General features: G+C 35.0%; 2 protein-coding genes across 3 annotated transcripts; one reads left to right on the top strand and one right to left on the bottom strand.

Annotated features, from left to right (window-relative positions):
• Window positions 1–783: 783 nt before the first annotated feature.
• LOC128209190 (EF-hand calcium-binding domain-containing protein 11-like) lies at window positions 784–7122 on the bottom strand. 2 transcript variants are annotated; one of them, XM_052913110.1, is made up of 6 exons: window positions 6966–7122; window positions 5213–5308; window positions 3696–3753; window positions 2799–2900; window positions 2032–2122; window positions 784–1629 (listed from the first exon to the last, which is right to left on the bottom strand). In XM_052913110.1, the coding sequence occupies exons 1-6, from the start codon at window positions 7056–7058 to the stop codon at window positions 1545–1547; spliced, it is 525 nt and encodes a 174-aa protein (XP_052769070.1). In that variant the 5' UTR covers window positions 7059–7122; the 3' UTR covers window positions 784–1544. The 2 variants fall into 2 exon arrangements, with proteins under 2 accessions (XP_052769070.1, XP_052769071.1); XM_052913111.1 differs by lacking the exon at window positions 5213–5308.
• Window positions 7123–7218: 96 nt separating this feature from the next.
• On the top strand, window positions 7219–27298 carry LOC128208290 (F-box only protein 11-like). The gene is made up of 18 exons (XM_052911826.1): window positions 7219–7375; window positions 8506–8670; window positions 9650–9797; window positions 10319–10448; window positions 10839–10919; window positions 13585–13720; window positions 14276–14382; window positions 14875–14986; window positions 15142–15245; window positions 16049–16186; window positions 16359–16662; window positions 17229–17323; window positions 18097–18219; window positions 19141–19226; window positions 19685–19905; window positions 20186–20404; window positions 21174–21282; window positions 21699–27298. The coding sequence occupies exons 1-18, from the start codon at window positions 7279–7281 to the stop codon at window positions 21925–21927; spliced, it is 2604 nt and encodes an 867-aa protein (XP_052767786.1). The 5' UTR covers window positions 7219–7278; the 3' UTR covers window positions 21928–27298.
• The last annotated feature ends 240 nt before the right edge of the window (window positions 27299–27538 follow it).

The following is a 27538-nucleotide window of genomic DNA, read 5'->3' as shown; positions in this document are numbered from 1 at the left end:
AGGCTACATCTTTCTTTCAAATTCAACACGACATCCTTCATACGAACCATTATTTTAGTTATTTATTCATCTTTTTTGGTAAATTAAAAAAAAACATTGTATCAATTGTGGTATAACTTATTTTGGACTAAGGGTGTTTCTTTCAGAATTTTTTGTATCATCTAAATTAAAAATCATGCATGTGCAGGCCTGGGCCTAAAATGCCTACGTGGAGCTACGCACGATTTCACTAATCGAAGCAAAATACTACAAATTCTATATTACTTTGTAGTTGCGAGTAGATTCGTCATCAGAGGCATGTCGAATACAAATTATGCATTTAGTCAGCCCAAGGTTGAAATAATTATCTCGCGGAAACACTTGAAATAAAATATCTTCTCGCCCTTTCAAGAGATAAAGGAATGCGTGGCAATTGAACAGTCCCCCTACACATGACCCAGTTGTTGACCTGATTTGAGCAATGGCAAAAAAGACAAATATTCCATAAAAAACACACTTCTGGCCAAAGTGGATAATGATATTAGAGAAATGAACGCCACCAACGCGTATATATATTATGCCAGTTGACAACACCACAACTTCCCTTCTTCGTAAAACAAACTAGATTAGACGACATAGATTATACTAAATAAACTTCCAGACCGAATTGGAAGGCGACATGAAAGAGCGATACAGAACGGGACATGACAATAGCTCACCATGATGGATTTATCTTTAGGTGAACTCAACGAACAAAAACTAAATGAAAGAAAAAGTCACATTTATGTATTATATTATATTTTATTCGCTAATTACATGTTTATTAAAAAAATGTCATAATCGTCTTAAATGAACAAGACCATTTTATCACAGAACTTAAATAAATCACTATTAATACATACATGTATAACATAAAAAGTACTGACAGTACTGCACTTCTCTAGTCGGAAAAAAGATCGTCCGTCGCAATACAAACTGGCCTTGAAAACACACATCACAATTTAAACTTTCTCAGGCCAGAATGAAGCAAGGGTGTGCAGCTGGATATGAATTGGCAAAGGTGGATTCCATTGAACTATGTAAACTAATACTTGATCAATGATCAAACACGTGTAATTAGATCCCCTAACACTGATTAGTTGGTAACAACAAAATATTGTATTCTGTATGAAATAAAAGCATGCAACACAACAACACACACCACTATAAGAAATGCGTAGCATGCAACACAACAACACACACCACTATAAGAAATGCGTAGCATGCAACACAACAACACACACCACTATAAGAAATGCGTATGTGTTTGAGAGACAGTATGTAGATCGAATGTTGTTGTTTTTCTTTTAACTTCTCATGTATAACATACTTTCTACTGACATATAAAACAACGTAATGGAATGCAGAACATTTAAAAAACCGGAGTCTCTGATACTTTATTCAGATCAAATTATATCCAAGGACATCTGCGAAATCCCCATCCGTTGGAAATCGCCAGCTATTTGATGTCCCTTATGAATATGCTATTGGCACTAATTGTTCCTGGTGCACAACTACACATGCGGTTAGATGTGGTCATCGAGGCTGTACTTCATGAGAAACTGGAAGTCGCGGAAACTGACACGCCCGTCGCCATCCTGGTCAACTTCTCTGAAGAAAAATAGAATAAGAGTACCTTAGTCCGGATTTTTAACATTTTATAAAAATAAAAACAAAACTGATGTCTCCCTGCTCTGCACAATCGTCTCAATATGGTGAACAGTTACGGGAAGTTATTTCAAAATCCTTCGAGCGGTTCAAGAAGTTTGGAGCGGACACGAGTTGTGACGGACAGTCGGAGATCCAACATTTCTTCTTTATATGTGGTTTTCCTTCTTTAAAAATAGCCCATAAAACGTGTGTGTTTTTCTCAATAGGAAACATAACTAAATTAACTCCTTACCCTAAAGTAAACATCCCCTTAAACCCCCTATGTTGGCAGAGACACACGAACAGACAACTCGAGCAAAAACAATATGTCTCCTCACTTATGGGGGATCATATACACTCTACCTGAACGCCGAGTGTATAGTTGGTACAGGAACATGGGGAGCGTGGCTCGCAAACACTTTCTTCACATCATCCAAAGTCAGGAAGCCTCGACCTACAACAAGTACATACCATTATCTATTCCAACGATGATGAGATAGTGAAGAAGTATTTTTTTGAGAACTGCATTTTTTGAAGCAGTACGCATAGTATCCTTGTCGGTAAAACATAACTAAAACATAATCACTTTTTAAATAATAGAATACATGTTTTCATCTTTATTGTCATACCTTTAACTTAAGAAGTCATTAACCGTTTAATGGGAACCGTCCATAAATTTCTTTAAAAGGAGCCCCTTGTCTTAATAAAATTATCATTAAGTTTTTATCAACATGAGAAAAGGAATGAAACAGTACTATAAAAGTTAAAGTTCTGGGGTGTCCACGCCAAAGACACATGGGCTATCACAAGACCTCGATTTGTTTTTGTTTGAAAAAAGACGAGCTAAATATCTTGGCCGGTATTCATAAATCATCTTAAGTCATTTCTTGACTTAAGTATCGCCCTTATCATGTGATAAAATAACTTAGTAATATCTGATATTTTCAATGATATTATCAAACACTTTTATACTTTTTTATCTAATAAACACTTACACTTTTTATTAATTTGACTATGAAAGTTTAAGGAAAATGACTTCAGTTAAGAAAAGACTTCAGAACTCACGAAAACCGCCCTTTGTTCTCACGTTTTAGATTATATTTACTACCAAAACGTCTTATTTGACCTACAATGCATGTCGAATGCCATGAAGGTGTGTCTGATCTCGTCATCCTCATCCAGTCCAGCCATCTTCTCACTCATGCAGGCCACGAACTGCTCTTCCCTCAGACCTAGAGAATTTGTATAAATGATACAATACACATTTGACGTTTGTCAGTGAGTTTTCTAGACAAGGGGAACACACTCTTGCTGGTGTTCCAAAGCACACCAGTACTGGCTTCTACTCTAAAAACATATGATTATAATAGCTACTAGTGTTTGCAACAATAAATTAGTATAGAATTTACATACAGTGAAGTGGACTTGCACAATAAAAGTGTTATTAAAGTTTAGAGCAACAGGCTGCAAAATGCCTGGGAAAATAGTTCAAGAAAAGTGAACAAAATGTATGTAAAGAGTAATCCTTAATGGTGTCAGTGGCGCATTTTGGCGCACAAATATCTAAGATTTAATGTGATGAACATGGTCAAATCAAAACTTCGAAAGCAATATGTTCCCATTTCTTTTCGGCATGTTAGCCGGAGAGGATAACATACTACATGTAATTTTAAGGTTCATTATTTATTAATGGCAATGTTTAATCGTGCTACCTCGCAGAGTTTCACTGACATTATCCCCATAGATTATAAATCACAATGGTCTAGTATTCTTACCTCGCAGAGTTACACTGACATTATCCCCATAGATTATAAATCACAATGGCCTAGTATTCTTACCTCGCAGAGTTACACTGACATTATCCCCATAGATTATAAATCACAATGGTCTAGTATTCTTACCTCGCAGAGTTACACTGACATTATCCCCATAGATTATAAATCACAATGGCCTAGTATTCTTACCTCGCAGAGTTACACTGACATTATCCCCATAGATTATAAATCACAATGGTCTAGTATTCTTACCTCGCAGAGTTTCACTGACATTATCCCCATAGTCTCGTAACATCTGGTCTGCCTCATACTGAAAAAAATACAATTGTAGATCAACTTGCTGTCTCCATTTAAATCATCGTTAGAACTATAATGTGTAATCCTAACAAAAAACATGGTTTTCGAATTAGAACCAAGTTTTAAAGTTATGGCATGACGACCCCGACGAGAACGACGCCAAGGCGTTGACAATAAATCGACTTTCCTTCATCCAAATTAGACGAGATGACCACAAACAAGAGGGACAAGATGGCCCTATATCGCTCACCTCAGTGAAACTTTGTGCTATAGACTTGTTGATAATTAAAGGGCAATAACAGGGATTTGGCTTCTCTGATGTATGAAATTGTTATCTCGAGAGTGTTAACAAGGTATTTCCATATTTGGGCTCTGTGACCTAGTTTTTGACCCCAGATGACCCATATTCGAACTTGAGTTAGAAATCTTCAAAACAACCTTTCTGACAAATATCCAGGATATTTGGGATGAATATGTTGTCTCGAGAGTGTTAACAAGGTATTTCCATATTTGGGCTCTGTGACCTAGTTTTTGACCCCAGATGGCCCATATTCAAACTTGAGCTAGAAATCATCAAAACAACCTTTCCGACAAATTTCCAGGATATTTGAGCTGAAAATGTTACCTCTAGAGTGTTAACAATGTATTTCCATATTTGGGCTCTGTGACCTAGTTATTGACCCCAGATGACCCATATTCGAACTTGAGCTAGAAATCATCAAAACAACCTTTCTGGCATATTTCCAGGATATTTGGGCTGAAAATGTTACCTCTAGAGTGTTAACAAGGTATTTCCATATTTGGGCTCTGTGACCTAGTTTCTGACCCCAGATGAATCATATTCGAATTTGAGCTAGAAATCATCGAAACAACCTTTCTGACAACTTTCCAGGATATTTGGGCTGGAAATGTTACCTCTAGAGTGTTAACAAGGTATTTCCATATTTGGGCTCTGTGACCTAGTTTTTGACCCCAGATGACCCATATTCGAACTTGAGCTAGAAATCATTTAAACAACCTGATAAATTTCCAGGATATTTGGGCTGAAAATGTTACCTCTAGAGTGTTAACAAGGTTTTTCCATATTTGGGCGCTGTGACTTAGTTTTTGACCCCAGATGACCCATATTCGAACTCGTCAGAGTAATTACTGTAACAAACATCCTGACCAAGTTTCGTGACAATTGAGACAAAAATGTGACCCCTAGAGTGTTAACAAACTAAGTGTGGACGGACGACAGACGACGGACAATCATCGATCCTAAAAGCTCACCCTCGGCCTACGGCTTAGGTGAGCTAAAAAGGACTTCACCATCGTAGTATTACCGGAAATAGTTGTACTTTGTTGCACGTGAACATGTTGAACAGAGTTCGAGTTATGATTCGTGTTTTTGCACCACGACGCCGCCACATTGACAACGGGCTCTATAAAACACCACCTCTACATTTTCATAAACAACAGTACAATAGTACCTTCGTTGGTTTATAACCAAGCAGCTCTACAACTGCCACTTTGAGGTCTGCTCTTGACAAGAAGCCCTTGTTATCTGTGTCATTGGTCATGAATACCTAAAAGAAATGCATAGTTTACAACTCGCTGTTGCGCTTTCTCGCATACGTTTAACATAGCGCCTTCATCAAAACAACTGCACAGAATAAATTACTTAGAAACGCCTCGACTGGCGCTCGTACCTACGACTTCTACGGCGGGCGCACGTAGTACCGGTATTATTATTGATGATGATGATGATGATGATGATGATGATGATGATGATGATGCCTTGTCGATCATTAAATTCACTAAGAAATGTGATTGTTGTGTTCTTACAGAGCGTTACTATGGAATTCGTAATAAATCGCCAGTTACGTCGAACCACGACAATCAACGATTACCTATGAGTACGATTTCCAAAATCGTGAGCAAGTGTGTTCGAAATCGTGACGTTGAGTGCCAGGTTTAAAGACATTTGTATAGAATCACCATGACGGCCGCATGATAAGCCAAAACATCCGTGTCCCTACGCCATCTACTAGAGCAAAGGACGCCGTCACTTGTGTGCTCGCGATTTCCTACGTTCCACCATGATTGTATTATTCGAAGCTACTTCTTGGCCTTTCGTTGATACTCGTTGATAATCGTGTTTGATCGTGATTTAAGTTTAATCGATTCCGTACAAATGAACAGGACTTAACCACTTGTTACGCAATTGAGAACTGTTACAGATAGTTGAGCTATCGTGAGAAATCTTCCTTAATAATATACCCCTGTCTAATACGTCGTACAACAAGTCTTCGACAGAAATCGTAGAATAGTCTTTTTCTTGTGGCCAATTCACACCATCAAATTCCGAAGAATATCGTAGAAAATGTTGGTGTTTAGCGACGTATGCTGAAATGTTGTCGTATACCTTTGTTGTAGATTTTGAACAAGTGCAAAGAAAATTCAGCCCGTACGTAGTTCTCGACGGCAGGTAAATCATAGGCCTGCCCTACGACAGTGTTACGTTAGACCTACGATTATTTACGATTTTTTAGTTATCTGAGACCCTCATAAACGTAGGAATTTAGGATGCGAGGGTTTATCCTGTGACTATAATTGTATATTACAATTTGACTTCGACGGCCTTGCCTCATTTTTTCCACGAAAATTGCTGAATTGGTTGTTGCAACAGAAAGATGATTATGGCATTGGCGGGCGAAGAGTCTCCGAAAGATTTCCGGGCGCTCGTGATTTTTTTTTGTAGTAGACGACGCTCATAGTTGCAAAATTAATTATGTTGATGCGTGAAAACGTGATTTCTAAGACAGTTGTGTATAACGAACACCGTTATTAATTGTAATGTTTGTACTAGCACGAATTCAACCGTGACAGTACTAGCACTAAGTATTTCCTTTTGTGTAGGGGCTCCAGTGCAATAAAGTTATTGAACTTTGTGCTGGCTGCATTAGAATACATGACTTGAAAACAAAGGTTTTACATGACTGTGTATTGATTGCGTACGTAAAATCCCTTAAAAGTACCTCAGAAAAAAATTAAGTTGTTAAGCTAGATATATATATTAATTAAATAACTAACGTAGGAAGTCCCGACCCCTATTCTGTGCAAAAAGGGTCCCCTCCACGCCAGCTTAGTCTAGGAACAGGACCTTCGTTCTTATCTTAAACTGTTGACTGCTCCCTTCCATACTGAGAACAGATCAAATAAATATAATAGAAAATAAAATACCCTGGATATCAGAACAGCATCTTCTTTCTTCACTTCTCTTCTTATCACTGGATATCCTATCGGTGTAAGGTTAAAGCCTGACCGGACACTCATCGCATTGTTTGGAAATCACTTCGATTTATTTTTGACACATAATGCTTGTCTGGTCAAGACAGGATATCCCTTTTCCGCTTCATTGATTGGATGAAGGCTACCACGTGACGCTGACAGTTGCCCATTCACATAATTGTAAATTTCAATATGGCCGCTGGAGAGCAACATTTGTGATTAAGTTACATTAATTCCATCATTTCACTGCAATTGAAATAAAAATATGCCGTCGCAAGGGAGTAGAACTACTCGCGTAAGTTCGAGGACTAGAAGGGGACGGCCATCTGTTAAGAAAAGATGCTATGCTGCCTCAAATCAAGGTAAAAGTCTTTTGTTTAGAATGTACCAAATCCAAGAACAATCGATATTTTAGCATTTTATTTATCATAAAGCAAAACACCGCCTAGTATTTGTCGAAATTTAAGATATTTGCTGGTAATGTATATCAGTAAAGAGGGTAAAGTACGATTAGAAAGCGATTTATATTGCTGTTTTGTGTGTTTATAATAGATTTAATAAAGTAAATACATTGTATTGACAAGGACAATCATTTTTTTGGTATTTTTCTAAAGCAAGACTTTTTGTTCATTTTGCCCATTTACCAGTTTGTCTAGTTACTAATAAGCTCTCTTAACATTTTGACATACTTTTGGGGTTCTACTCATCCCTTTTACGAAATGGATTGATTGCGTTATCTTAAATGATTTCTTATGATGATGGCTTATCATCCTCGGTCATGTAAAAATGTAAACATTCATTGTTTTCTACATAAAATTCTGCCAAGGTTTAATGTATTTTATCCATTTTTATTTAGTATGCAGTGATGATTGTTTTATTAAATTAAACAAAAGACATAACAGGTATCTTCTTATTATTATATACTTCTTTTTCTTATTTCTACTGTTAATGAGCAAAGAAAAATGTATTAAACATTCTAAAGGATGCATAGTGGTTTGTACATGTATCTTAGTATGGTTGTATTGCCAACATATAGTGTTCATATATCTTAATCATGATGATAATAAATTTATTCAGGGCAAATTTGTTCATATTTTGTGGTCTTAAGAGTAGTTTCATATGACCATTTACAACTTTGAAAACAGACTTATTTTCAACAACAGAAGCATAGCAGCAACAACAGCAGGAAAAATTAGTGGGCTAAGTTTGAGAAATGGTATTTGGGCGGAGTTTACTGGATACTTGATTAAAATAAGTGTATATATATGCTGAATTTAGAAATTAGAAATGAGGTATTACTAGTGGTATTTTTGCACTTACCTCTTAAAGTTGGTGTATATACTGTAGGTAGTAACTTGTCTTAATTTTGATTGGGATCTATCAAGTTATCATGTTACATTTTTATAGTCAACAGTTGCTGTCTGTGAAACATATCAAGGATGAAATTGTAAAGCATTTTTCTTTTCTTGAGCATTGTTTTATTTTATTTCAGATGAGGCAGAAGAAAATGATGGTGAAGAATTGGCTTCAACCTCGTGTGAAGTAATTCAGAGAATCACACAATACAATCTTAGACGAAGGCCGGGAGATGCAAGTAACACAGTTGTTCCAGTCAAAAAAAAGAAACGAACCAAATCCAATGCACCAGAAATAAAAGGTAATAATTTACTGGTATGTGTCCAGTCAAAAAAAAGAAACGAACCAAATCCAATGCACCAGAAATAAAAGGTAATAATTTACTGGTATGTGATTAATACAAGTAACCCATTTTATGATTCAGACATGAGTAGTTGAGGAAAACTATAATTGATCACTTGCACATTAAATTTTCTTTTTGAATTTCAAATGCTAGTTTTTATAAGTAAACAGAACATCCAGTGTGCATAATATGGTGCAAATTAAAGAAATTTAAACGAAAAAACTGAGTTAAGAAATGCTCTTATGTATCTCGAATCTTTGTCAAAATAAATTACATAAAAGGTTCGATATAAAAAATTCACATGTATTTGTTATAATGAAACAAGTACATTTGTTGATAGTGGTCGCTTCTCCTACCCTAAGGTCAAGAGTTTGATAAGAAGTCCATGCCTATCGTGGTTGTTCATTGTGGAATGAGTTACCACAAGATGTAAGGAATTTGAAGCCCATAAATAATTTTAAGTTCTCAGTTAAGGCATACTTGTTAGACTAAGGCTATTCCCATCTTATTTTATTTCATTGTTTTAATTTGGTTTCCTGTCATAGATAAATTTATTATTAATTCATTAATCGTGATGAATTTGTAACACTACGTCTGTGATATAACTTTGTAAAGTTTTTATTTTTAGGTTCACTGCAAATTTTGACTCCTGAGCGTTTTTATTATGTCATTTAGCGTTTGTACCTATATATTATAATTTTGATTTTAAAATCTAAATGTGTCTTCTTATGTCAAGTTTTTTTTTACCACAAGGACCGCAATGGAAATAAGGGATTTATAATTCCTTTTTTGTGATATACTTTGTGTAATATGTAGTAGACATGGACTATTTTACTTATGCTTGATGTTTTAATCATGAATAATAATTTACCATATTTTTATACATTTTATGCAGAAATAGATTATTTAAATCTATCTATCTATCTTTGTCTTGCAGGAGAAGCTGTTGGGGGTCGATATCTTCAAGAAGACTTGCCTGATGAAGTTCTCCTCAAAATCTTCAGTTATCTTTTAGAGTTTGACCTGTGTAGGGTGGCCAAGGTCTGCAAGAGGTTCAAAACCATTGCAGATGATGCTGAGCTATGGTAGGAAAACTCACATACAATTAATATTAGTGATCAAACAATTATTGGGTGTTGTCCAAAATTTATTGTCATTTACTATTATTTGTGAATATCTGTTAGCAACGCTTTTTGGGAAATGCTCCATCTTTAAATTTTGATTGTGAAATTGATTCAATTATGGTTTGGGTGCATTTTTCCATTCCCATGGGATAATAACACATATTTTCTGATATATAAATTGTTTGATAATTTGATTTGAGTATGATTAATCAAGCATGCCTTTAATTTGGCATTCATGTTTTAATAAGTGCTCGATTGTTACACCAAACATGCATAAGGTGTTGACATAACATGTTTGTAACCATATGACCATAAAAAACCAGAAAGCAATTTTATTAATGCATTAAATGATGTAAAACTTGAAAAATATACTAAAATGTTGTTGTTTTTGTATATATTTCTGGATATAGTGTTGTTTTGACTGTCAATATACTTTAAAAGAATATCTACTGAGTTGATTTTACTCTATTGTTCTTCTCCAGGAGGAAGTTGTATCAACAAATATTTGAATATGATCTGCCACTGATTCGTCCAGAACCCAAAGTGTTCACCTTCCTGGAAAAAGACTGCAAAGACTATGCCAATCCATGGAAGGAAAGCTTTAAGCAACTGGTAATGCTAAGGGTTGTTGCTAAGACTGACAATTGTTACATATCATTCAAATGAAATAAGTATTTCTTGAGTTATGGTGTTGGAATACCTCAGGCATTGGGTCTTTATATTCAAGTGAAGCCATTTAAATAAATTCTAAACATTGATGAAAATATGTGAAATTGAAAAGTAAAAGTATAATCCTTAGCTAGGAAAAAATGCTATTATATTGAAAGAAAAATAATCTGAAGTTGCATAAATCAAGATTTTAGGTTTATTTAGGATACAGTTTGTTAAACTTAAAGACATTGCATGAATTTGTTCTGTAAATGGTATGAAAAAGGTCAAACCACACAGCGACTGACCGAAGTGTATGTTTTTAACCAGGATAGTACTCCTTTTTTATTTCAGTTCCATGGAGTACATGTGCGGCCAGGCTGTGGTCACATGTATGGTAATCGCGGTCGGCGGTGGAAAAGCAGGTCAATGTTTGTAAGTACATTGCGGTTGATTATTTTTCTAGGCTTCTGACATGATGTATACATATAGATACCATTGTAAATTTTCCAAGATGTTACTCCAATGTAGGGCAAAAGATTTGGTTTGTTTTTTTTCAAAAACATGTAGGGTAGGTAGGCTTTTTTTCATTGCTCTTTATGTAAGTGTATTTTTTGTCAACATTTAATGTTGTAACAGTAATCTTCTGTATAAAGCTCTAAAGCTTGTTAAACTACGAACATGTTTTATTGGGGTTTTTACCAACAGACTATTAAATCGGTAGGGTTGGAAACTTCATCCTAGAATGAGTCTGGTAATTCTAATCAGGAGTTTGTTTTTTTAGGCCTAGGGGAATTTGTCAATCAGAACCTCACATGTATGTCCTATCAATAGGTTAGCCAATTGGCCAAATTAAGAAAAAAACATAATTGTAGAACAGTTTAATGCCGTTTCCTTTACATTGGATAAAAAAAAAATTGTGTGTTTCAGTCAAATTTAGAGGATAATTGTTTAGAAAATCATGATATAGCACATATTATTACACTATCAAATTTCACTTTTCACATGATTATATAAAAATGTTAATTTACTGTTTTAAAATAGTGATATTATAATTATACCCCCACAAACGAAGTTTGAGGGGGTATATAGGAGTGAGCTTGTCAGTCGGTCGGTCTGTCTGTCTGTCTGTCTGTCTGTCTGTCTGTCGGTCGGTCTGTCGGTTTTCATGGTTTCCGGAAGATAACTCATGAAAGGCTAGACAGATTTGAAAAATTTTTGGTACACAGGTGTAACATCAGAAGATACAGGTCAAGTTCGATGTTGGGGCTGGTGGGGCCAAGGTCAAGGTCACTGTTACTAAAAATAGAAAAACGGTTTCCGGACGATAACTCATGAAAGGCTTGACAGATTTAAAAAAAATTTGGTACACAGGTGTAACATCAGAAGATACAGGTCAGTTTCGATATTGGGGCTGGTGGGGTCAAGGTCACTGTTACTAAAAATAGAAAAACAGTTTCCGGACGATAACTCATGAAAGGCTTGACAGATTTGAAAATTTTTGGTACGCAGGTGTAGCATCAGAAGATACAGGTCAAGTTCGATATTGGGGCTGGTGGGGTCAAGGTCAAGGTCACTGTTACTAAAAATAGAAAAACGGTTTCCGGACGATAACTCATGAAAGGCTTGACAGATTTGAAATTTTTTTGGTACACAGGTGTAACATCAGAAGATGCAGGTCAAGTTATATATTGGGCCTGGTGGGGCCAAGGTCAAGGTCACTGTTACTAAAAAAGAAAAACGGTTTCCGGACGATAACTCATGAAAGGCTAAACGGATTTGAACAATTTTTGGTACACCGGTGTAACATCAGAAGATACAGATCAAGTTTGATATTGGTGCTGGTGGGGTCAAGGTCACTGTTACTAAAAATAGAAAAACGGTTTCCGGACGATAACTCATGAAAGGCTTGACAGATTTGAAATTTTTTTGGTACACAGGTGTAACATCAGAAGATGCAGGTCAAGTTCGATATTGGGCCTGGTGGGGCCAAGGTCAAGGTCACTGTTACTAAAAAAAGAAAAACGGTTTCCGGACGATAACTCATGAAAGGCTAAACGGATTTGAACAATTTTTGGTACACAGGTGTAACATCAGAAGATACAGATCAAGTTTGATATTGGTGCTGGTGGGGTCAAGGTCACTGTTACTAAAAATAGAAAAATGGTTTCCGGACGATAACTCATGAAAGGCTTGACAGATTTGAACAGTTTTTGGTACACAGGTGTAACATCAGAAGATACAGGTCAAGTTCGATAGATCCTTCAAAAACTAAATGAGCAAATATTTACCTTACAAGTAATTGACACTTGGAAAGATGAACAAACAAAACAAATCCAGCATGCTTCATTTGAACCAGATGCCAGTGGAATACCAGCAGAACTTCAGTATGGCATATTTGCCACAGTAGTGCTTACTACAAATATTGACCTGTCAGATGGACTTGTTAATTCAGCTACAGGAACAGTCCCGGGATTTATTCCCAGGTGGATAAGGATGCATTCAAGCCCAAATATGTACTTGTAAAATTTGATGATGATCGTGTTGGAAGAAAAGCTCGTGAATGCTCTAGATGTCTTATTCCAGAAGAGATCAGCTAGTTTTTCTTTTCAGCAGTGTAACTTCTAAATTACTCAACAGATTTAAATAAAACAATACATGCATGATAAAAGAAGATGCAGTGTGCAGTAACCTTGGAGTTATGGCCTCTTTTCAAAGGAATGGTTAGCCATTCCTTTGTAATAGTCAGCCTTCATCATGTATATTGTTTCAGTATTTTGACATTTTTTTCTTTACGCATAAAATATTGCTACTTTACTGAACTTGGACAAAATATCCAATTGAGTTACAAACATTGCAGCGTAAAATTATGAAAATAATTTTATCTTTTTTTTTGCATTATTTCAACTGCCTCATGCTCAACATATTCAATTGTCCTTGTGCAAAAGGGTTTCTATAAAAACTTGTTATGGTATAGACAACCAATACATGTAACATTTATCTCCAAGGGTTGGGCAACAGTGTCCGGTGTTAATATATATATATCTATTATTATTAATAGTGAGATAAGTATTCAAAGGTGATTTTCATATTATTTCAGTGTTTTGATTCAATAGAGCAGGCCTATTCCTGGATTGACAATGAAAGGTATGAAGACGGGATCATTTTTGTCCACACGGGGATATATGTTGGAGAATTCCTGCTCATTGACCTCAATATTGCCGTTATTGGGGCAGGTGCGTATTCTGTTTTTTATGTTTGGTTTTTAGAATGTGAAAAGAAAAAAATTCTGCTTGTTATCATCATTGCCGCCAAATGCGACTAGGTGTTAGACAATTGTTTGTATAATGTACTGTATTTAAATCAAGGATGCATTCATTTTACTTTACTATTCCTTTCAAAGACACTACAGTTCATATATTGCAACATTGAATTACCCTGTTAAAGTGTTAAAAGTGTTTCTTATCATATGCAGCTAAGGAAACCTGGAATTGTTTGTTGGTTTTTCAGCTGGGGGTCCTGTGACCTTCATGGTTGACAAGTTGGGGATTATGGTAATTAGTATGGGATCCCAGTAGGTAGTTATTAATAACACTAAATGAATGTTTATTTTGGGGGTCCCAGGGATGCACAGTTAGTTTAAAATGAGGGTCCCCAGCTTGAACATTGAGTTAGGGTCTCTTGTTTTCTGGTTTAGGGCATTATGTGGCTGAATTTCGTTGAATGGCTATAATGCATTAAGCATTGTAATGTATGTACTTAACAAATTGACAAATTGTGTTTATTTTTAGCCCAAGGAAATGTGATGGACCAGGTCATCATTGAGCGTGAGAGCGAATCTACAATCGTGTTTGTGGACAACTGTAAGGACGCATACCTGGGATATGTGACATTGAAGGTAGGTGGAGATGGATGTGTGTTAACATAACGATGGTGATGACACAACTGAGCACACAAGTCTGAAAAGTTTCTTTGAAATTAATACTTAAAATTTGAATATTTTTGTTTGAAAATTAGAAAATAGTAGAAACTTCAGACTTAGAACGGTACTATGTTGTTTTTTTTATTTGGTTTATTTAACATTGGTGAAGAACAATAAGATGATACATTTGAAACAATGGGAATTTAAATTTGAACTTGAGCCAGTCAAAGAGAATATTTAAAAGAGCCTTTTGCTGGGTGAAGAAAAGAAGGTTTTTGTTTAACAAATTTGTCAAAATTGCGTGTGTTTTTTTTTAAATGGCTTCCTGCCTCCCACTTTGTTCTAGTTGGTTACTCATGTGCCAGTCAGTAAAATGGAGAAGTTTTAATGTACTTAACTTTTGTAGATATTTACTGACATGAGTGATATTGATCATGTGTACACTGTTCTCCCTTGTTCCATCCACAGTTCACACCAGACATCGCAACATCCGTTCCCCACCACAAGCATTATGCCCTTGAAGTGACAGAAAACTGCTCACCAACCATAGACCACTGCCGCATTAAGAGTACTTCTGTTGGTAAGAGATAATTATATATGATTGACAGAGTTTACAATAAATCTTGTTTTTAAGCGCCTTTGGTTATTAATTATGAGTGAGTCTGAAAAAATTCAGCCTCCCCTTAATAGAGGTAATAAATTACCTACCTCATGCACCTAAATTTTTATTTGTAGGTGCTGCAGTGTGCGTGACTGGGTCAGGAGCGGACCCTTACATCCACCACTGCCTTATCAAAGACTGTGAGAACGTCGGCCTTTATGTAACCGACTATGCACAGGTACATCGGCTTGTATATGTATTCAAAATTCCATATAACAGTTTTCTCCCACCTCAGATAAGTAGATCCATTAATTTAACCATGCTAGAAATTCTTATCTTGCCCACGGGCGAAGATAAAATGCCCGTATGGAACTTCTTTTAATGGTCAGCACATTGTAATTACCTCCCTTGTTGAAGACTGTCGTCTGTAGCGAATCATGGAAACCTTGTCTTGTGGCATTATTTAGAACGCTAGTTAATTATTTCTCGCTTCAAATGTAACCAGTTTCCACGCACCTTTCAAGAAATAATGCTTCACTCTTCTTAGAACTATTTAAAGACCGATCAGACGATTTACATACCCTGAATTACTGCGCGAATATCCATGACAACCACGAATTATCGCCTATCCGTACGCAGTTATTTTCACTAAGCACAAAAGAGTTCCAGCAAAAAATACATTTTTACTTAATTTTGTTTAACTGAGGTGGGAGAAAAAGCATCTACCATAGCCGCTCGTGTAAGATAGGTTCATCCCGACCCTCGCGCAGGGTGTTTTGCGAAAACTCAGTAAACCTCGTTTCCGCAAAACACCCTATGCTCGGGTCGGAATACACTCTCGGCCATGGAAGATACTTATAATCTTTGCCAATTATTTACACTGGCTGCATTTGATTTAAAGTACATTTCAAATGGTATGACTATGAGTACCATTAAAGGGTCATAAGACTAATATAAACAACATATTTTTTCCCAGTCACCAATTATGGTGTGTTCCAAATACTGATAATAGCATTTTTTTAAACTTGTGTCACACTCCAGGGGACATATGAGGACAACGAGATCAGCGGGAATGCTCTGGCTGGAATCTGGGTGAAGAACTACGCAAACCCCATCATGCGTCGCAACCACATACACCATGGGAGAGACGTCGGTATCTTCACGTTTGATTATGGCCAGGTATGGTTCTTGGTGTGTGTGTGTGAAGAAACCTGCAAGTCTAATTTAGTTCTCACTCAAATAATCGTTCAAATGCTCTTAAGTTTACAATTATCTCATTTTGTTTTACTAGGACATATGTCTTGCATTTTAAAAGATGATTAACAGTCTGAATGTTTCCTTTTACTTTCAGGGTTACTTTGAGAACTGTGATATTCATAACAATCGTATTGCTGGCTTTGAAGTGAAGGCTGGAGCTAACCCCACAGTGATACAATGTGAGATACATCATGGCCAGACTGGCGGCATTTACGTGCATGAAAACGGACGAGGCCAGTTTATTGAAAACAAAATTCACTCTAATAACTTTGCTGGTGTGTGGATAACATCAAATAGTGATCCAACAATTCGCAAGAATGAGATCTATAATGGCCACCAGGGAGGCGTGTATATATTTGGAGAGGGGAGGGGACTCATAGAACACAATAACATCTACGGTAAGCTATGGGGATTAATCAAATGGATTTGATCTCTCTTTTTTAGCTTGTCTGATTTTTCAGAGAATAATATTGAGGTAACGTCATGGTCTTGGTGTTGTCAGCATGCAAAAACTTTAACTTTGTCATTACTCAAAAACGCTTACAAGATATTCATGTGAAACTTTATATGAATACATGTTTCCATTGACAATATGCACCTGTGTATCAAGGCAAATAACTCTTGTTAAAAAGAGTCATTTAAGTTACATTTATCAATTGAAAAAATAAATAAGCATTGAAATGCACATACGATGCTTTTGTTTTCACCTGAACTGTATAAGACTTAATTCTCTTCTTGTAAAAACCACATTTTGTAGGTCAACATTTACCTGTGTTCATTTCACTTTGTTCGCTTTTTTGGCAATTATATAAACAGTATTCAAGCTAATTGTTTGTTAATTGAAATTGGCAGTGGTAGTATGCTCATACTGTTAACGGTTTATGCATACTACTTGTATTGAAATAGGCAGAAAAAAATGCCATGTTTGATCAAGAACACCAATAGAGTTTCATGTTGTTTTCAGGGAATGCCCTGGCTGGCATTCAGATCCGTACTAACAGCAACCCCATTGTACGACACAACAAAATTCACCATGGCCAGCATGGTGGGATATATGTGGTAGGTTTCATTTATATAAATAGCAGTAGGGCAAAATTTCAAAGCCGATAAAATATAAAAAAAATTGTTCGTAGAATTACTGTGTATAAAAATAAATCACAAGACATAATAAAGTAAACTTTATTCTGTCTTGTGATTTAAATTTCTTTAATGTGCATTACTTACACCTCAAAATATGATTGCATGTGTGTGTGACACTCGTAATGTTTAACTAAACATAAAAAATAAAAATAGATAAATATCATCTTTTAATAGCAAAAGGTTGTGATTATGATATGACTGGGAAATAAATTTTTCAGATGCAAAAATGCCTCATCGAGAAAATCTATGGGATTTTACAAAATCTTTTGAGATTTTGTCAAATTTGAGATATAAGTAAAGGATTGATTTGGAAAGAAAAAAAAATAGTCTTACCTCAGTATTTTTTTTAATTCAAATAGATAATAATATTGCCCATTATATCAATTCATTTAAACATGATTATGATAGTAAAAACATAATGTTCTCATCGGATGTAATTTTCATGTTATACTTTATGCATCAAATAGGTAAATATCTCCAAAAACACTGGTTTCCCAGTGACTGAAATGATGTATGTGAACATAGCACCTCCATTTGTAATATCCCCACTTATCACAATAATAATATTTTGTAAGAAAACTAATTCATTTGAAGAAAATGCAAAGTGCTGAAAGAGGGATTATTTGATTTATTATAGTATGTTGTAAATTAGAAAAGATACTTAGTAAGTATTGGTGTATTGCTTTTCCCAGCACGAGAAAGGCCAGGGGCTGATTGAGGAGAATGAAGTATACTCCAATACTCTGGCAGGTGTTTGGATCACCACTGGCTCCACTCCTGTCCTCCGACGTAACCGGATACACAGTGGAAAACAGGTACATGATTGCTTCTGAATAAATTTAGGTACTGTAACAGTCAAGGTGTCTTTATATGGTTCTGTCAGTGTCCTCTTGGTTTTCTTTCAATCTTTGTTGTCATAGTCTTGCAAAAACTGTATTGCTATTAATTTTTAAATCTGTTGAATGCTATTAACATGACTGTCAAAAAAGTCATCATGTTCACAATAACTATATGAATTATGTAACACGTGCCATTACCAAAACTACTTAAGTGATGGTAATCAGCCTGGATTTTCAATATTGATTATTGGCTTGATGCCCATTATTGATTATAATTGGGTAATTTGCTGTCAATGTTATTTATAATGGATAAATAACATTGATCTTGCTGATTTTTTTTTCACATATTAATTTATTAAATTTAATTTGATTATATGTAAAGCCACTTCTGTTGAGGCATGTGCTTTTGTGAACAGATAAACACAAGAGTTGGTGTCCACTTGTGGTGACCTTGTTACTTAAGTTTTTATAAGAACAAAATTAGTTGCTTAGGCTAACTTTAATGTTTCAAAAATGATGCAGTTGTTAGAGGCAAAATTTATGAAATCATGAAATGCTATGTGGCAAATACTTATATATTTGCCAACTAGTTATAATACAATCTATGTATGACAAACGCAACTTGCTGTAAATTTCAACTAATCTTAGATACCTGTATTTTGAGTGTTATGTTTTAATAGCTGGGTAAAAAATACATACACCGTCATCAAAATTAGACTTTTGGATGAGCAAGCCCGAATTCTTATAATATTGCTTGACATCAAATTTTTCAACAAGCCCTGCTATGTAAAATTGAGGATTTAAGCAAGCCCGGAAGACGTTTTACCAGTGCAGGGCTTGTGGGCTTGTGCTCATTTAGACCACTGCATACATGTATACATGCACACTCTTATTCAGGTTGGAGTGTATTTCTACGACAATGGGCATGGAGTGTTAGAAGACAACGATATCTTCAACCACTTATATTCGGGTGTTCAGATTAGGTAAGGTATTCTCTTACCCCCATGTTCCAAATCTTGTTTACACTGACACTAATTTGAGCTTGGTTAAAATGGACTTACTTGGTTGAGTTTCTTCTAGAAGAAAGCTGATTGTTTGATGATTGATCTGTCCATTATAAGTGGTAAAATTACTCACTTTGCTGATTCTTCTTGAAACTGAACTTTGAACCCAATTCAAAACTAGTCATGTTTATAAAATTATAAAAATAGTCCTTATATGCTTTAAATCCTTCAAGGAAAAGAAAGGCAAAGGTTAATTGCATTTGTAATGTGGAATATGGGTATTACTCATTTTCTAACTATGATGGATAATATGTTTCATTGCAAAAAATATTTTTTCTCCCTATTAAAAATCATACTCCAAGAATGTCATAGTGTGCAATATAAACTAAAATACACTATCAATAAAAATAAAATTGTAATAATATGATTTTTTTTAGGACGGGAAGCAACCCACTTATTCGTAGAAACAAGATTTGGGGAGGTCAGAATGGTGGTATCCTTGTGTACAATAGTGGACTGGGTATGATTGAGAATAATGAGATATTCGACAATGCAATGGCTGGCGTATGGATTAAGACAGACAGCAACCCGGTGTTGCGGCATAATAAGATACACGATGGACGGGATGGCGGGATTTGTATCTTCAATGGGGGAAAAGGTGTGTATGTGTGAAGGGTGTTGAATTGTTGAATGTAATACTTTGAGTCTTTAGGGGATAGGATGTATCTCTTTATTTGATAATTGATTTTAGCTCATGATCATTCATTTTTGCAAAGGAAATCTGCACCAAGAATAAAATGCATTTGCCTAGCAAGATCAAAGTCAAGGTTGTAAAAATAGGACACCTAGGTTTGTGGAATTTATTTTTGCTTCTTATAGATGTTCTAGTTGGTGAACACTAAATCAAATGTATAAAGACTTAGTTTCTTCCTCCACAGGGATCTTGGAAGAGAATGATATTTTCCGCAATGCCCAAGCTGGCCTGCTTATCAGCACCCAAAGTCATCCAACGTTACGGCGAAACCGAATCTTTGATGGTCAAGCTGCGGGTGTGGAAATCACAAATAACGCTACAGCTAACCTGGATGGAAATAAAGTGTTCAACAATAAGTTTGGCGGACTGTGTCTTGCCAGTGGGGTCAACCCAGTTATGAAAGGTAATACATGGGGAAAAAGGCAATGTGTTCCTGGTATTCATAAATGTGAAGCCAATTTATAAGGCTAGATGTGGTTTTCAGTGTAAGAAGGTGAAGAAATTTGCCTTAGAATAAATGTCTGGGTGCTAGTTTGTAATTGGATGGCACACTTTTTGTTAATTTTACCATGTTTACCAATGAAAATTCATAATAAAATCTGGGGCAATTTTTCATTAAAATCCCCTTTATTGGAGGGAAATAGGGAAATGGTCATTAAGTAGCAATTTCACAGGTGTTGTATGCTGTTGAACCAAAGCCTGAATGAACAATAACTGCATGTCCAGGACTTATGTGATAAAATGAAGTTTAATCCTGCATTTACATGTACATGGGTCATTTATCTAAATCAAACCGTTTGCAGTAATTCTTTTAACCATATAATGCATCGGACTAGGGCACATTATCTAAGTTCTATTTCATTTAAACCCCTGAGGGAAATGCAATTTCCAAATGACCCCCCCCCCCCCCCCACCATATTGAAACAACATTACTCTATTGGGGTCTAAATTAGTGAACAAAGACACCCACCCATATACTATAATACTAATTGCTTTCCCCCTGTGGGTTAGATGTGTTACTGGAATAGCCCTAATCCTATTCCTATTGAAAGGACACAGTGCTGCCTTCTACCCAAGAAAAGGAGTTTAAAGCGATTCACACCAAGTTAAAATTTATAAGAATCCACTTATGTGTAACTTCAATGACTGAGTTGTTCACTGATCCTTTGCAGATAACCATATCTATGGTAACCACAATATGGTTGAGAAGGCGGTTGGCTCGGGGCAGTGTCTCTACAAGATCTCCAGCTACACCAGCTTCCCCATGCATGACTTCTACAGGTACACACAGCATGTCATTTCAAATTGCTAGGGCTCATATTTTCAAGTCTATTTAAGAAGTATCTCAGATAGGTGTATATTCTGATGAGTGCAAATACTGAATATATATTTGACAGATGTTTCTTATAAAAAAAAGTTTATTAACTATTTAAAGATTTAAAGAAAATGGCTGCAGTTATCATTTCTATTTATTTTACAGTATGTATTTACCTAAATAATTTTTATTTGTGAAAAGTTTCTGTTCTATGATTTATCACGATTGCCATAATGATCAGCATTTACTGTCTCTCTACGAACAAGTTCAAACATTCAGTTATGCTTTCGGAAATAAATCAGATATCATTTGGGAATTGCTGTGTTCTAAGTGAAATGTTTCATGCTTAAGTTTTATCCCATTTACTACATGTTTTTTTCAGGTGTAAAACATGTAACACTACAGAAAGGAATGCAATTTGTGTGAACTGTATAAAAACTTGCCATGGGGGTCATGATGTCGAGTTTATCCGACATGACCGATTCTTCTGTGACTGTGGAGCGGGCACATTAAACAACGCATGTCGACTACAGGGCGAACCAACACAGGATACAGACACTCTCTATGATTCTGCTGCCCCTATGGAATCTCACACAGTGCGACTGAACTGATCCCAGCGTGGCCTTGTTCAAGGCTTCATACCAAAAATTAGCCATAGAAAAAATATTTTCCAAGTTAGTCCATTCTTCAATGGATCAGATCTTTTCTATTTGGCAAAAAGTGTGCCAGATTAGCTCCATAACTTGATCTGCAATGGTTGGTCAATGGAGAAATTTGTTATTTACTGAACAGATGAAATAACAGATGATGCACACTGTCATGTATACATGTGGCATTAAGGCAGAATGTTCCTGTCTGTTTCTATAGAGCAATAACTGTTAACATCCACACAGGAATGTGACTAGCATTTAAAACTGAAGATGTACATGTACATGCTCATGTGAAACTGTAGATGTTGTGAAAGCTTACACTGTTTTGAAATTCACCGCATTTACATTTGTTTAGTTGTTTACAGCCTCATTTGTATAGTTGTTCACAACCTCATTTGTTCACTTGTATGATGGTGCTGAAAAATTCTCACACAAGTGGCACAGTTTATTGCTATACCAGTCTGCATTTCGAGCTTTCTCAAAATTGCAATGATTATCTTTATTTCTTATCTTAATTAATTCTATTTGGAGAACAGTTTATAAGATTGCTGTCATGAAATTAGAGGCGTAGGTAGGCAAGTTTGATGCTTCGCACTAGCTACAGAGTAAAGGGTGCCCTCCAGTTGTTCACAAGTTTTGCTATTTCTAGCAATGACTCTTTGCCTATTGGAACTTCAATTACGCTACTGATATGCCCGTCAGAATGTTTAATGCACTTTGGCCAGTACTGTAATGTTGTAACTGAACATCATAAGAATAATGGGAGAACATAATGAAGAAAAGTGGTTCTATTATCATGAAGAAAATTGAAGTGTTCCTTGGGAGTGCCAGGTTTTATCAAAGAGTGGACTTCACTCCTGTAAAGTGGCTCTAGAATTGTTCTATGGTGACTGATCTTGATGATAAAAAGGGGAATGTTTGAACCTAAGTTTAGAAAAACATTTCAAATGTATTAATCACTGCTGACACTTGGGGCAAGATTCTTTTCAAAAACTTATTCAAAAAGAAAAAAAAGTTGACTGGCCATCATTGAACCGCTGCTATCATTCTTGTTATTTTATTTATAGAAACAATCTATTTAAGCTGTTGGTAAATGGGTTTGTCTTATTAAATAAATTAACACCATCGCTGCATTCAGTTACATCATATTTTTATTTGAACACAGTATGAACAGTATTTCTTTACTAACCAGTCTACATTAATCTGTTGTATGTAATAAGTTTGCATTCAGTTATTCAACAATAAAAAGTGTATGGCTCTATTATCCATCACTTTAATAAGTCAAAAGACTAATTGATCTTCACAATCGCGCAGGATACTGGTACCTCTTTCTTTCATGAATGTTAGTTTAACTGAGACAAAACCAAACAAACTGAACATAAATCTGTCTCACATTATATTGATCTTACACTTGTAAACTGAATCCAAATAGTATTGTAAAAACACATTGTTGTATATTCAAGTAAAATACACACCGTATATTCTTTCATGGGTCTAGTGCCAATACCTTGCAATTTTTACTCGTACACATTTGGTGTTGGTGTTACTGTTAACTTTTATATCTCTCATATGTTCAAATCCGTATTTAGCTCCCTTGATTTTCAAAGAAAGTCAGTATTTTGTCATTCTTGTCATGAGCGCTTTCATGCAAACACTGGAACCTAAGCCATATCTAAAAAAATTGTTGCAGCTACTATCATGGAACTTGGTACACATGTTTACTTTGAGAAAACAGCACATGCGTACCAAGTCCCTTAAGTCTGTATTAAATGTTGAGATATGTCTCTTGTTTGAATGATGAAAACAGAGAAGTGCTGACATTTGCTTGTGGTGCTCCTGCTCTTATCGTAGTGGTAATAAGCTTTCATAACTTCCTTTCTTTATTATGATTTTAATGTAAATGAAGCAAAAGCCAAAGTGTTCCATGTATAATACAGCATTCAAAAGTTTTCCATCTAGTAAAAGATGCTTAAATTTATGCTGCAGTATGCTTAAGATACAAGTACCATATGCTTTCGTTGTAGTTTTCATATAAACTGGCTAGTCTTCTGTGAAGCAACAGCTTGAGTTAGTTTTCATAATGCAAAAGTACATGCATACCTAACCTCACTGTAAGAGGGTTGTATAGGAATAAATGTATCCCTTAGGCCTTCTGTTTTCCATCATTTTTATATGCCAAATATCAAAGCATTATTATCGGTTTAAGCTTATGCAGTTTTATTCCTTTTAAGGTCTTTTTTATGTATTTTACCACGCAATTGCTGAAATGTTTGAAACTAGTTGTAAATATTTTCTTTGCATCTGGTATGCTGGAAAATAGTGATTTTTTAAAATATATCACTCTCTGTTTTTATGCAATTTAATATATTTAAAAATAATTCCTCATTCTGATTAGAGCTATTTCATTACAACATTCAACCCAACTCAGGAAGACCAAATAAAGAAATTATATTGGGGATGTTCTTTGTTTTTGGTTAATAAAAATTGGAAACAAATTTCTTAAGGGTGGTATTCCGGTTTGAAAGTGTCTTCCTGTGGTGGGGTGTATGTTTCAATGGAAAAGCCAATACTTAAATACCGGTACATCATTTTAAACAAATTTCTGCACATTTTAGTATGATTATCAAGCTCTGTTTACTTTGGTGCTATTTTATAAGTATAGAGAAAGCTCCACAATGTCTTACTTTTATTCTTTCAAAATTATTTTTTTGGCAAAACTATGTTGTTGTTTTTCTATTTCATAATCATCATTGAACATTTGGAACACATTTACCAACTCATTGACATTCACTGTAATTTGACACAAAGTTATTAATAGGAAATTGCAAACATGTTGCCATAGCAACATAATACATGTGTCTGCATTGTTGTAAGTTCTTTCATTTTATTTTTATTGTTGTGCTTATAAATGGGGAAGATTAATGTAGAACTAGGATGATTTTTACTATTGTACATGTGGTGGGTGGGGGGAGAGGATTGTTTTCTGTGTGGTAGTAGAAATAGCTCACCTGTTAAATGGTAAATTTCATTGGAAAAATGTTCTCCCCTGTGAGATATGTGTACAAATTTGTCTAATAACACTTCACAGCTGTGTCACATAGTGCCATGCTTGATGTATTACGGTACATTGTATCCATACAAATTAGCGGAACTAAGCATGGGGGTCTTAAACCATAAGATCAGTAATTGTGATTGGCTTATGGTTGGCAGTCAACATTTACAATTATATTATTGTGTCTTGGCATCTTTTAAACTGTTAGACCAATGCTCCTCAAACAGTCCCTGAAATGTTCTTGTTTTCATTTGTCTCAAGTGATGGTGTAAATTGAATAATGTTAGAGCTATGGTAGTCGGACCTTTTGCAATATCTTTGCATGTCTTTAAATATTGGATTTTTTGCATTAAATCTTGAATGTAAAGACATTTTCTTTATGAAATTTACCATTTATCACATCTCTGTTCTTACTGTTACTCTTTGTTAAAGTTATTTCTTTTTATTGTTCTCATAATTATTATAAATAGTACATTTGGTTGTCAGAGATGTTTTAGTATAAATAGATGTTATGTGTTATAGAAGGCCATAGATTTTAAAAAATGTTTTATTGTGTATCATAATAGAATATGCTTGTGTTCAGTATTTGTTGATCGTTTATAAGTGAGATAACATATTATTATGCAGTTTTACGAAGAGCATTAAAGCTACCATTAAAATTAGTTTGCAATGTGTGTTAAATAAATTAATGTATAACTATGTTATACATGATGCAAGTCAGAATAATACATGTAGTTGTATATTCGAACCTTGGAAAAAAGTTCTTTAACCATCTATGAATTTAATGAATATAACTGATGAATTTAAATTTCTTCAGAACATAATGCTACTATATCGGCACTAGCTGTGCTAAAAATGGGGTTGTCATGCTCAACAATGGCTCTAACAGCAGTTAAAGTCTTAAAGACTTTGTATGCTCATCTGTATTTTAAAAGAAGTAGAGCAATAGAAATTACACTAAAAATCTTTTTTTTTATTTTGTTTCATAAGCATACATTTTATGTTCCTAGTTAGAGTTGTTGTGTTTTAGGCTATCTTACCAGGACACAGTACTATTTGGCACTTAAATCTAACTGAATACTCTACATATATGTACAATGTCCTCTCATTATATTCTTGCAAAGTGTGATATTGTGTCTCCCATTTTATTACCTCGTCTGTTTTTAAAAGAAAAAAATCAGTATTGTGATGGCCTTGACATCATGGTAGGCTTTATGCAATATACTTCAACCATGTCCACAATTCAAAAGCTGACTAGGATATTGATTAACAAACTACTTCATACCCTCATTGCAAGAGAAAATATGAACATGTCTGGCAAGGCCAATAGCTCTGGCTTCCATAATCATTGAGTTATGTCCCTTGTTTGACTGGATAAAAACCAACAGATGAGTAGTCACCCTAGTGCATAAAGGAAATAAATGTGTATTAAAGTGCAAGCAGTTATTCTTTCATTAAGCCATGTAATAATGTGACGAAGTGTTTGCATTTGTTCTGTGGCTCTTTAGTGTTAGAGCTATTTTAGATCTCTTGTTTTCAGATTCAACAATTAGATTTCATTTTTATCATTAAAAACTGTGCCACAATTGTTCAAAACAAACAACTTTTTTTTAAAAGAAAATAAGAATAAAAAAATGTGACATACAGATGAAAATCCTTTTTTTAGGAATGATAAAGTTTGAAAAAAGCATTGAGAGCTTTTAATTTCAGACCATAACACTGTTGTAAAGTAAGGTTGTTACTGGCCATTTGGATTTCAAGTATAGTAAGGTGCACATTGTAATGGATTAGAAATGTCTCTGGATATAATCTCCCCCTCCCCCCAATTAATTTAAAAGTTGTCAGCCGTTGCAAAAAATTGGTGGGGGGTCTCAGTTTCCTGCACACATGCACAACATTGCCAGTTACACTTTCTCTTAAATTGCTTTACACTTTCTCTTAAATTGCTTTATTCTGCAAGCATACATGTACAAATGTTTAAAGAGGTCTCTTTTTGGTATTCAAGTATTCTATAGTTAAATTTTATTTTGAGGTTTATCTCTACATAGGCTTGATCTGCTGGATTAGTATATAGGATTTTTGTTCTGCTTCCCTTTCTATAGTTATGTTGTTTGTTATTTCTATGTTTGTATGTTCTTAGTACTTACAAGTTTTATATATATTTTTTCAAACAGCATGAAGCTAAATGAGTTTATTTATACTTTCACTATTGATGATGAACATTATTCATGTTATTTTTTTTTCCAATTGTCATAAATACTATAAAAAATATAATGAGCATTATGTTGTTTTATTCTTTTCCCATTCTTTGTGAACCATTAATATGTATAACAAGGTCACTGATATTCTGTCCTGGCCTAAACAATAACCTTATGGAAAATATACTGTACAAAGGGCACAATAGCCACATTGATTTGTGATGTCGCAAGCACAGGTCTGCTACTGATAATCTAACCATTATACTGGTTGGCAAAAATAACCATTTTTACCAAACATTTATGACAGGAGAAATTTTGATTT

This window comes from Mya arenaria, chromosome 11 (assembly GCF_026914265.1).
Source record: "Mya arenaria isolate MELC-2E11 chromosome 11, ASM2691426v1".
NCBI lineage: Eukaryota > Metazoa > Mollusca > Bivalvia > Myida > Myidae > Mya > Mya arenaria.
This window is presented reverse-complemented; position numbering and strand designations above follow the sequence as displayed.